At 31.9% G+C, this 13,197-nt stretch overlaps 1 protein-coding gene across 1 annotated transcript; it reads left to right on the forward strand.

The window, feature by feature from the left end:
• The first annotated feature begins 2,201 nt into the window (after positions 1-2,201).
• On the forward strand, positions 2,202-7,412 carry LOC130976661 (probable serine/threonine-protein kinase At1g54610). The gene is made up of 8 exons (XM_057901574.1): positions 2,202-2,438; positions 2,749-3,285; positions 3,681-3,965; positions 4,077-4,394; positions 4,551-4,778; positions 5,195-5,295; positions 5,685-5,802; positions 6,769-7,412. The coding sequence occupies exons 2-8, from the start codon at positions 2,932-2,934 to the stop codon at positions 7,018-7,020; spliced, it is 1,656 nt and encodes a 551-aa protein (XP_057757557.1). The 5' UTR covers positions 2,202-2,438; positions 2,749-2,931; the 3' UTR covers positions 7,021-7,412.
• Positions 7,413-13,197: the final 5,785 nt, after the last annotated feature.

Consider the following 13,197-nt stretch of genomic DNA (forward strand, 5'->3'; position numbering starts at 1 on the left):
ATCTCGGATGCAGTGCCTCATGTCAAAGCATATCTCGGATGCAGTGTATCCGATATGCTCTTTTGTTCATATCTCGAGTGCATCCGGGATATGACCAGCGCGTCCCGTATGTGTTTTTCGATTTTTTCCATTGTCCGAGATTTGACTCCAAATGTAATTTGGTAAATACTTATACCTTTATTTAAATCAGTAAATATTATTTTTTTAATTTAAATAAAAAAATCCTAAAATTTATGTATTTTTAAATTAAAAAATTAGAGATATATTTATTTATTTTTATTTATTTATTTATTTTCAGAAAATAGAACACGAATTTAATGCTCTCTTTTTCCACATCTTGATTGAATAAGAACCACAAACATGTGGTAGGAAAATAGATAAATAATTTAGTAGAGAATTAAAACATCATAAAAAGCACATCCTCTTGAAATAGATTTGAATGAACTACGCTCAAATTTTAAGGATAAGTGTTGTATATACGATTTTGAGTTCAACTGAAATATATAAAATTTTTAGTCAAATTAATCTTAAAAGATATAGATTAATTATTTATTTGGATAAAATAAATATACTACTTATATTAACAATTTTTTTTATATATAAAATAAAATAATACTTCCTCAACAACTCAAAATAATTACTAGAATAATACCATATTACACATTTACACCGTAAATTAAACGAAATTGTAACTGTTTTTTCTCTTTTAGTTTTTGAAGTACAAGTTCAACCCAAATTTTTTTTGTTATTTACGATATTTTTCAATCTAACAAGTCAAAAATTAATCTATTGAATTGGAAAATACTGTTAACAAAAAAAATTGAGTATGCATATTTATTTTCCCTTGTTTTGAAATTTGATCGTTAATCTAAGACCAAATTAACTACCAAGTTCCAAGTTCACATTTCTAATTCAGGTCCCTCAAAAGATGGAGTAATAAATTTCATATACTATTTTTCATCATGTGATCCAATGTACCTTCCCCACCAACCAAACGATACACTTTTACCAACAATATTCTTTGTATATTAAAAATGAATTACTAAATTAACTATGATATAGATATTTATATATATTAAATTAAATAATCAGTCATTAAAATAATTAAATATATTAATGTAAAATAATTATATATATAATAATAGATAAATAATTAATAGTAGAATATTTTTTTTATAGAATATCAAATATGTATTTCTATAGTCACAAAAAAAACACACATGTTTATACGAAATGACAAATTAATAATTAATTTTTAATGTATAAACAATACAATTGTATTTTTACCGTATCCAATATTCATTCTTCTCCCTAAATAGATAGTTAGATAAGTTAATATGTTATAATTTAGAGATTATTACATATCCACTAACTTTTTATTACATGAGATTCTTGCTCAACGGTGTTGTCAATTTTTTTTTATAAAATTGTTTAAAAAGTAAATGTTATCATATTTTAATTAATATTATTAGTATATAGTAAAATTATTTACATCTGCAAAAATAATTTTGATAGTTAATTTACTAAATTTACAACATTTTGAAGTGAATCCTCCTCACTTGTAGTTGTAGTGGTCATTTATAGGCTATATTTGATTTAAAAATTTAGAGATGGTTTAATTAAAAGAAAAATGACCTACCTACTATCTAGTAATATTTATTTTGGTACGTAACATTTTTTATTTTTTAAAAAAATTTCGTTAAAAAATATTTTAAGAATATTGATTAAAAATATGCAAATATAAATTCTTTTAATGTATTTAATACATAAAATTTGTATATTAACTTATATTTAAAAAAAATTGAAACGCTTGTTACCAAGAGTTTAGGAAAAAATATTATGTTTACACCAAAAAACAACCATAATATATTTATGTAAAATATACATGTTTTTTACATAATTGTAATATATATTTTATATAAATAACTTATTTTATGATTGATTTTTTGTACATATTATTAAATTACGTAATGACATGTCAGTAAAAATAATTATTTTTTATATTAATCACGTGAATAATCCAAAAAAATGAATGTGATTATACAATTATATAAAAGACATTAAAATTAAGTTTTATATATAATATGATTATTTAAAACATAAAAAATGAAAAAAGTGATTGTGATTAACATAAATGTAACTGTACAAAGAGTTAAACAGAATAGTAGTATAGTGCATTTGTCTGATTCTTGTGTACACAGTCTCATTACTTTGATTGGAGTCTAAGGTTTTCCATGGAAGCTTCTTCACTTGATAACAGCAGCACACACAGTACCAATTAGAGTGAACTACAATAACTCAGTAAGAGAGTAAAAGATCATAGTGGGAGAATGAGAGAGAGAGAAAAAGTAAGAGAGAGTGAGATCCACCACCACTCCCCACATCTTTCTCTCTCTAAAAACCATTACTTTCTTTCTTTTCACTGATCTTTGAATCTGGTAAGAGTCTAAGACCACCCACACAACTGTTTCAATTCAACTTTGATTCTCTTCCATATCCAAAATCCAAAAGCAGGAAAAAATAATAAAAATATAAAAAGATTAAATTTTTATGAGACCCACCTTCAAAAGAAAAACACACACACACACACACACAATACACAAAAACACTGGTCTTGTTTTCCTTTGACTGCACCACAAGTTTGTGGGGTGTCTCCAAATCATTGCTCCTTCACTTTTGTCTGCAAAAGTTGGGGTCTTTTGAATTAGCGTTTCCACATTTCAAGCTTCCTTTATTTTTTTCTTCCAGGGTCAGTGTGGTGGGTGAATCATGACTAGGGTTTTTTCTCAGAGCTGAGGAGTGGTTGTTGTTGTTGTTGTTTCTGGTGGAGCAGCTTCTTTGGATGGCGAGAAAATGAGAGGGAAAAAATGTGGGTTTGGTGGAAATGTGTGTAATGAGTTGAGGTTATGAGTAAAGGAGATATTTTGAGAGATGGGGTGTGTGTTTGGGAGACAGTCATCACAAAAGTCCGGTGCGGCGGCAGAAGGGGAAGCGGCGGCGGAGGGGAGAGAGAGGAGAGAGGAAGTGAGGGAAGCAAAAGCAGAAGTGGTTGTTGAGACTCAGAATGGTGGTGGTGGTGGTGGTGGAGAAGAGAAGAGGAGTTCAAGGCAAAGAGGTGAGAGGAGAAGATCTTCAAAACCAAATCCAAGACTGAGTAATCCACCAAACAATGTTCATGGTGAGCAGGTGGCAGCAGGGTGGCCCTCTTGGCTTTCCAAGGTTGCTGGTGAAGCCATCAATGGATTGACCCCTAGGAGAGCTGACACTTTTGAGAAGCTTGATAAGGTGAGAGGATTTTATTTTTCTTAAGTTTAATGTTTTCTGTTGGAGTGTGGGAAGCTTGGTTGTTATTTTGATTTGATTTGATTTGATTTGATGTTGATGATGGTGGTCATGTTTTCTTGCTATTTGAATTTTGAGCATCTGTTGTTTTTCTTTTTAGATGTTCTTCATTGTTCATTTCATTAAATGAAGGATGTTGATGTTATGAATGTGTTGCTCTTTGCCTGCAGTTGGGGATTCTTTAATCCAAATGAATTACCATATTGTTTATGTTGTTTGATTATTTTGTTAATGTAATCAAGAGCAACACCTAAAATTAGTAATATATGAAAAAAATGAAATAAAAAATCATCACATTACTTGCTCTCACTGGCACCTTACTATTTTTTTCCAATCAGATTGGGCAAGGTACATACAGCAATGTTTACAAGGCTAGGGATACCTTAACGGGAAAGATTGTTGCCCTAAAGAAAGTTCGTTTTGACAATTTGGAGCCCGAGAGTGTGAAATTCATGGCCAGGGAGATTCTGATCCTGCGTCGCCTGGATCATCCCAATGTCGTCAAATTGGAAGGTCTAGTGACTTCTAGAATGTCATGTAGCCTATATCTTGTCTTCGAATACATGGTGCATGATTTGGCTGGACTCGCTACAAATCCAGCGATTAAGTTCACAGAGCCTCAGGTATTACTTTATTTAAGTGCTTAAGTACATTTTTTGTTGCTTGAAATATATGATTAATTGGTGGTTTCATAAGGTTGGCCTTTAATATCTGATCATATTTGTGTGTGTTAGGTTAAATGTTACATGCAGCAACTATTTTCGGGGCTGGAACATTGTCACAACCGTCATGTGCTGCATCGTGATATAAAGGGATCAAACCTTCTTATTGACAATGATGGAGTTCTTAAAATTGCTGATTTTGGATTAGCATCGTTCTTTGATCCTCATCACAAGCATCCTATGACCAGTAGAGTGGTGACCTTATGGTATCGTCCTCCCGAACTTCTTCTCGGGGCCACCGAATATGGTGTCGGAGTGGACCTCTGGAGTGCTGGCTGCATTCTTGCTGAATTGTTGGCTGGAAAGCCAATTATGCCTGGTCGAACAGAGGTAATCTCTACGGTTTATTACATTATATGGGTTCTGTACTTGCACCTTGAGAGCAGTCTGTAATTTACTAATCTATGTTAGAAGGTTTTGCTCTCCATGGCTTCTCTATTTTCGCAACTTTTGCTGGTAATATAATATGCGATTCATGCTTCGTAGGTGGAACAGCTACATAAGATATTTAAGCTATGTGGTTCTCCTTCTGATGAATATTGGAAAAAATCAAAGTTGCCACATGCAACAATCTTTAAACCCCAACAATCGTACAAGCGGTGCATAGCAGATACTTTTAAAGATTTTCCACCGTCATCCCTTCCACTTATTGAGACCCTTCTTGCAATCGATCCAGCAGAGCGTCTGACTGCCACTGCTGCATTGCATAGTGAAGTAAGATAATAATTGAATTCATTAAATTGACTATGGAAGACTAACACTTCTGCTAAAATTGCTTGATTGGTCTATCTCTATGATGTTTCATTCTTAAATTATTCAACAAAATTCATATGTTAATGCAATAACTATGAATAGCAATTTTATACTGGATTATACCATGTTACTAGCAACTATCAACTTACAAAATACATTTCTTTGCTTTTTAATAACTGTTATTTGAGTTTTGAATTGCCATCTTTTGGATTTTGAAATTGACCATGAACAAAGTTAAAATGAATTTATTGATGGATGAACTGCTGAGCACCTATTTTTGTTCACACTTTTAATCAACAAATTGGGTTGCTTTTTTCCTGGGAAAATCGTAGCAATGTAAGGATCCGAATTTGACATTATTTGCTTCTCTTTTGCAGTTCTTTACAACAAAACCTTATGCTTGTGATCCGTCAAGTCTTCCAAAATATCCTCCCAGCAAGGAGATGGATGCAAAACTACGTGATGAAGAAGCTAGAAGGTTAGCTTAAGTCACTTTTGACATGATTTCATTGATAGCTTCTCTGACGAAACCTTGTTTTCGTACAAATTAACCAGAAAGCTTGCATGTTATTTATGTCTTGATCATGTTATGACGCGGTTTTGCTTATGCGTCTTTTTACATCCATATAAATATCCATCTTTTAATTCTATTTCTGCCATGTTGCATTTTATTTATTTTGCTTTTGTTTCTTCCTTTTACATAGTTGAGGGAGTTTCTCAGCATGTATGTATAGAACTTGGAACATGTTTATTTAGTTATCGTTCACCATCTTTACTTTCTCTCCACCTCCTCATCATACTTCATCGAGTAGAAGATATTTCTTTCAAAGATGAGAAATTGACGATTCAGATATGTCATGACTGTAGATTGAGAGCAGCTGGTAAAGCTAATGCTGATGGTGTCAAGAAATCCCGACCACGTGATAGAATTGGCAGGGGAATTCCAGTTCCAGAGGCTAATGCTGAATTGCAAGCAAATATTGATGTATGTCAGATAAGGCATCTCATTCTCTTTAAAATTTTGCCTCGGTATTAATTTTCACCGTTTGGCTTATAGACATGAAACTTCGTGAAAACTGGAACCTAGTACTGAACTAATGGGAAGAAAACTGTCTCATGGCAAATGAAGTTATATATATATATAAGCAAAGTTGCAGCACCCATAAGTTACTTAAACTATTTTAAAAATTACACGAATAAAAAGTTATTCAACGATGTAACATTTACTTAAATTAACACCGGGCGTAATTTGGTCCTACGTATATAGTGTATATAACTGCATTTGTCTGGCTTTATGGATCATCACAGTATCTGTATATGCTGTGTAAACATGCAACTCATCACATTTATCTAAATTTCTTCCACTTTTTGAAGCCTTGAAATTGTTACTGACAATAGAATGATTTGGATATTGTAGCTCATATCATAATTAAATTAGAGTGTGGTACATTAAATTCTATGGATATTTGATTTCCCTTCAGGAGAATGTGCTGTACTGTTTGTGTGTGCAAGTCTGTTTGAACTCCTAATTTATATTCCTAAAGTACCTCATGCCTTTTTGTTAGTTATTAAGAGTGAGCGAGTTAGTTTAGCTAGTTAGGAATGATTAGTAAGGAATTGGTAAATAGTATAAATAGATAGAATAATGTAGAAAGGTGTCTTTAATCATTTGGGGTGGAAACTCAGGTGCAGTCGACTTCACGTGAAGTTGATAGCTGAGAGTTGTTAGATTATTTGACTGATTTGACTAAATTTTCATCTAACGGCTCTCAACTATCAACTTCACGTGAAGTCGACTGCACCTGAGTTTCCACCATCATTTGGTAAGAGTCTCTAGAGAATATTAGAGCCCTAACTCTCTGTCAAATTAGTGTATTCATTTGCACTTCGTCGATGATCGGTTGCTTCCAGTTCTTGATAGCAGTTCTAACAGTTTAACCCCTTGTCACAGAGACGGAGACAGATAACACATGCGAACGCGAAGAGCAAGAGTGAGAAGTTCCCCCCTCCCCACCAAGATGGAACTCTAGGCTATCCATTGGGTTCTTCGCATCACATGGATCCGGCATTTGATCCTCCCGATGTTCCGTTTAGTTCCACGAACTTCTCACAACCGAAATCAAGCATGCAAACGTGGTCTGGCCCCTTGGTAGAATCTGCCGGCGGTGGTGCACCGAGAAGAAAGAAAAAACACGGTAGGTGACCGGTCGGTCGGAGGAGGCATATTGGCATATACACTCAAAAACATCTCAAAGGAGGACTCAAACACACAATTGTGTGAGGATTCAAAGAGAAAGATTCTTGTAGTATAACACCAAATCATTTTTTAGGAGTATCCATGAAGTTGGTAACAAAGCCACTAGATCAGAGGTTTATTCTCTATCTTGTATATCTTATTAATATTAATATTATTATTATTTATTATTAATTTTTTTCCCCTTTCTTAAGTTTTAAAAGCTTAATTAGGTTAGATGAACTTCTAATAAAATAGGTTTTGGAAACCTTGCTATTTACCCTTCTCTCTAATTTTGTTACTTTTTCAAACCATTTCATTTTTCATTTCACCTCAGCTTATCCAGAATCATGTGAATTGTGCAGTACTTAATACATAGTTTTCAAGCTGTTATTTCTAAATATGAATGAATGAATGTTTTCCATTATTTTCCTTTGCACCTTGGAGTAGAAACTAAGAGTTAGCATGTTAAAGTGGAGCTTATATCAAAACTCAACATGACAAAGTGAAAGCGACATAATAAACATTTTTTTACCTTTATTTGAAAGTAATTATCTATCTTAATCATCATTCAACCTAGGGCTAATAAAAATTAGGTTAAATTACACAGTTGATTTTTACACTTTCAGTGAAATTGTAAATTGGTCTTTACACTTTAAAAGTTTGTAATTGAATCCCTAAAGAGAATTAAAATTTGTAATTTAGTCTTCGCCGGTCAAAAAGTGTTGATTTAATAAAATATTTTCATAATATATTAAGAATATTCTGTTAAAATAGAGAATATACTAAGAATATTCTATTAAATCAAACATTTTTTGAACGATGAGGACTAAATTGTAAATTTTAATTCTCTTTAAAGATTTAATTATAAACTTTTAAAATGTAGAGATTAATTTGCAATTTTACTGAAAGTGTAGGACTCACTGGATAATTTAACCTAAAATTTATGGATAAGCCTATTACAATCACCTTGCATGGGAGAAAATAAAGTGTTACATTGGGATCTAAACCGTGGTCAATTTTACTTTATTTTTCCTTCTTTTTGAAACCCCTCTTTTTCACTTTCTCTCCCCTTCATTCTTCTTCTTTAACTCATTTTTTTTTTCTTTTCATATGGTCAAATCATTGTGCTCAATTCAAGTGATACAAGGTGTCTAGAACCAATTTGAGTTACCATTCTACATCAATTTTTATAGGTACACAACATCTTTCCATTGATGAATAAAACAAACTTCCCCATCTCAAAATTTGGTGCTATTTCTAGTTCATCATTAAAATAAAAATGTACCAACATTTATGGTCTCTCCCTAAGTATTATAAAGAAGGGTAGATTGAAGAAAATCAGTTGTTGAGTTTGATAGTTAGATTCCAAACCTCTTTATATTTAAGTTTTTTAGGTTTGTGTATTGTAGGACACGTGGCATCTATAGAGAATCCCAAGTACTAATTTTGGTCTTATCAACCATTCAATTATTTGGTGCACCTATATCTTATATATATATATATATTTTGTTCTCACTAGAGTTGGAGAGTGCAATAATCGAGCCATATCTTAAGGATGAGGCCCCAAGGACCTCCACCTCCTCCTGGAGGGCCTGGGCCTCCGGGCTTTCCCGGCCCAATATCCGTACTTGGCAATTTCTTCAATGGGCTATGTAGTGCCATATCTTCTTGGTATGTAACATTTTTCCTTCTTGCTTTAATTAGCATTAGTCAATATGTAATTTATAAATGATGACTTAGAACTTTAAAGAAAATTAGAATATACTACTATGATTATGATTTATGAAAGTGGAAATTATTGAACATTATTTTCTACAATTTTTCCAATTTTTGACACAGTTTCTACATAGTTTGCTGTTGTTGCTTGCTACAAGAGTGTTTTGGTGGGCCAGCTGAATCGCCGCCTCTTCCGCAGACTCCGCTGCTAGCTCCGCCTCCACCTCCACCTCCCCCTCCACCGGCGCCACCTGTACCTACACCGCCACCACCCGGACCTCCTGGCCCTGATTTTTCTCCTGCTCCTCCAAATCCTTTTGGGCCTCCTGGTCCTCCAGGCCCATATTCTCCTCCCGGGCCTCCTGGTCCTATTGGCCCACCTCCTTATTAAGGAAGTAATTTTTGGCGGCCCATCATAACTTATAACCAACAGCTCCTTGTCCAAAAAAAAAAAAAAACCAACGGCTCAAAGAAAGAATAAATATAAATGTTTCTACATTTTAAATAATAATAATAATAATAATTTTAGACCAAAGAGCTTAATGATGTAAACAAATTATGGTGATTACATTGCCATGAGAAAATCCCTAGTCTAATGCTTGTTTTATGTTATTGTTTAGATGATTATTAGCATTAGCATACGAAGATAATATATTAACTTTGCATGTGATTGTATCTAAATTATGTCATTGCAATTTCTTGACTTTAGTTAAGATATTCAAATATTTCTACGACGATTTCTTAACAAATTGAAAACGTATTTGTGACGTAGGAGCACACGCATAGTTGTTTTGATAATTTAAACAAATTGTTTTACGCACATTGATTAGAAATAATGCAAGGTAATTATTTTTTTCCATTTAATTGGCATGGCAAATAGAGCTTAGAAGGCGATGGGTGGTAGAAACTAGAAAGTAGAAACTGGAAATAAAGTAGTGCTTTTTCTTTTAATTAAAAAACAATAGAAGAGTAAAAAATAAAAATCTATCCATAATTCAGATATTTTATCATAGAAAAATAAAAAATAATATTATCGTGTGGACAAGTACAGGTCATAGTCACATTTGAATGATTGAATTGGGTCAATTATTTTGCGGTGTTGTCCCAATGAATCCATATCCATATGAACCACGTATTTCTTATTATTTTCAGGGTTATTTTATTATTTTAATGGACCCTGTATGTAGAAATGTCAAAATATTAGTTCAAAAATAAATTTAAATTAATCAAGTGGTTAGTTTATTAATTTATCACTAAAAAAAATAAATATTTAAATTTAAATTTTATTTTGTGTATATAATAATTTATTGATCAAAAATAAATTTTTAAATAAAATTTAAAATTATGACGAATTAAATTTTAATCTGTCAAACTAAAAGATATTATGAAAAACAAAAAAAATTAGAGAAACTTTAAATAAGTTGAATGGAATTATAGTTTACTTGATAAATGTTAATATTTTAGTCACTAATTTTTTTTAAATGTTGTTTTCTTACTTAAAAAAAGAGTTAAATTCTAAAATAGTTTTTGAGATTGGTATCGTATATTGAAATTATCTATGATATTTTAATTGCACTAATTACGTCTATGAACTGGCAAAAGAGTATTACATTAGTTTTTTATCCATTTTTCGTTAATGATTGACTAACGTGACTTGCTGATGTAGATCATAAGTGACACATTACTTTATGTTTTAGTCACGTGTGATAGTATGATGATGAGTCGCTTAGTGACACGTGACATGCTGATATGAACGGTTGTGTCAAGTGTTATAATAGAGGTAAATATCAAATCAATACCCGAAAGATTTTGGTGCTGACAAAATAGTGCATGACTTTTGTTATTGACAAAATAATCCTTAAATGATTTTAAAATTTGACAAGCGTGTCCCTAAACTCGTCGGAGCACATTTCTGATGAGAAGGATGCTGAGGTGGCCACCAAAAAATTCAAAGTGAAAATTTTAATTAATTACTTATCCAGAATCTAATCCCCAATCCCTCCTAATCCCCCTCCCTTTCCCCGTTGAACCCTAATCCCCCTCCCCAACGCACTATCTCACACTCTTAATGCACTCTCCCAAAAACGACAATAGAACTCAACCTTCTCAGTCTCACAGAGCTGCTGTCACTGACACCGCACGGTTGGCATCTCGTCGCTGGGTCTTCTGCGTCTGCCAACTCCTGTGTCGTTTGTCTCCTCCGTTGGTGTCGCGTTGTCCATGAGCCTTCACCGTTGTCGCCTTGCATAAACCCACTATTCGTCGTCCCTGCACCTTCATTGTTGTCTCCTCAATGTCACCTCGTAGGTATGTGCTTCACAGTGGCTCGCTTCCCTCCATGTGGTCAAGCATAAGAACAGACACACATAACAGCAGTGTCTTACTCATCGGCCTTGTTTCTGTTACCTCTGCTCGTTGCTCCACCACTAGTCGCTGCTCTATCTCCTCTATCTGTGTTCCGTCTTAATTCCGTTGTGTCATGCCTTTTTTGTCTCTTATTCTTCTGATCTGGTCTAAATATGCCTCTTACTTTTGTGGTGTTTATATTGAACTTTATTTTATTTTATTTTGATTATTGTATATGAATCTGTTTGCATTTATCTGAGTTTTATTGTTATTAATCTTTTTGAATTGTAAATTAATTTGTAAATTTGGAATAATTCATGGTTGAAAAAGTGAGAGTGTGATGGGAAGGGAGAATCTTTTGCTAGATTAGGGTTCAAGAATTTTTTCAGGTTTATGGCAACTTATGAGTGAGAGAGTGCATTGGAGAGGGCGGAGGTTAAGGTTCAAAGGGGGGAGAGAGGGAGGATTACGGTTCAGAAAGGAGGATTTTAGATTTTTTAGGTTGGACTGGTTAATTAATTAATTAAAAATTCTACCTTGAATTTTTCGGTAGTCACCTTAGCATCCTTCTTGTTGGAAATGTACTCTGGCAAGCTTAGGGGCACGTTTGTCAAATTTAAAAATTATTTAAGGACTATTTTGTTAATAACAAAAGTCAGGTGCTATTTTGTCAGCGCCAAAATCTTTCGGATACCGATTTGGTATTTATCTCGTCATAATATTATTTGGCCATATGTTAATTTGTGCCACGTGTCACAACATTGTTCGTTTACATGTCATTCATCATGTCATCATTATAGATACACCAAATTAATTTTTGATTTTGTATTAAGTGACTCATTTTAATTCCGAAATTGAATATGGTATATCAATTAGTTCTTCCACTAGTTTTTTTTTGTAAAATTAAAATTCTCAACATCTTTAGATGCACTAATTTTAATTCTATTTGTTCACGTATCATTTAAATACAAGTACCTTTATAGTATATTTTTGAGTTTTTAATTTTAATTATATAATTTTTACAATAATTTAATGTTGATAAATTTTATAATATATAAGTATATTATTTGTCAAAAAGAATTATATTATTGATTAAACACATTTTTTTATTTTAATCCAACAAAATGTTTATTTTTAACAAGAGATCAATAATTAAAATATATATTTTTTATTTTTTCAGTTTCTATAAAATACGTGCCTGTATTTTGGACTTTAACAATATGTATTTTTTTAATCAATCATATATTTTTTTTATTAAATAACATAATTATTATTATGAGTCGTATCTAAAATTGGTTGTGGGCGTAATAGTCTACATCAACATGTCACATATTATTAATCAATTCGACATTATACCATTATATATTGTCAAATCATAAAATAGCACGTGTCACTAATGATTCACATCATCAAATCACATCAGCACGCCATTTATAAGAAATAAATCAGAAATTAACATAGTACGTTTTTGCTAATCTCAAAAATATAAATGTTATTATTAAAATTTTAAAAATAATTTTAATACACGATGTCAATATCAAAATTCACTTTGGAGGTTAACTCCTAAAAAAATTGTTTAGTTGGAAGTGTACATCAAAAATTAATTTAATTAAACGGAACTTCACTTAACTAAATTTTAGTCTAAATAAAATACAGTAAGGTTACCCTTTTATTTAAAAAAACAAAAACATAGTTCCAGACTATTAATTAATTATCAAAAAACAATACTTTATTTTATAATAACTTTTACTTTATTAGTGCAATAATGATGTTAAGAGGTATGTTAGTAATCTCTCTTCTATAATTATAATAACAACAAAATATGTGTTACATTCTTGTCAATTTACATGTTTCTCAATAATTTTCTGGGAAGATGCTAATCAACTGGGATTTCAAAGAGGAATTGACATGAGCAATTAATTCAAATGTTTAATAATTTTATACGATAAGCTATGCATAACTTTTAGGAATTGTTTTTTACCACAAGTTATGTTGTTTTTAAACTGTTTTTCGTTAGGAGATTCTCTCGTAAAGATGCATAAAACATCTTTTTGTAAAAATATTTATGTGTTATATTATTAT

Source organism: Arachis stenosperma, chromosome 4, assembly GCF_014773155.1.
Source record: "Arachis stenosperma cultivar V10309 chromosome 4, arast.V10309.gnm1.PFL2, whole genome shotgun sequence".
NCBI classification, from domain to species: domain Eukaryota; kingdom Viridiplantae; phylum Streptophyta; class Magnoliopsida; order Fabales; family Fabaceae; genus Arachis; species Arachis stenosperma.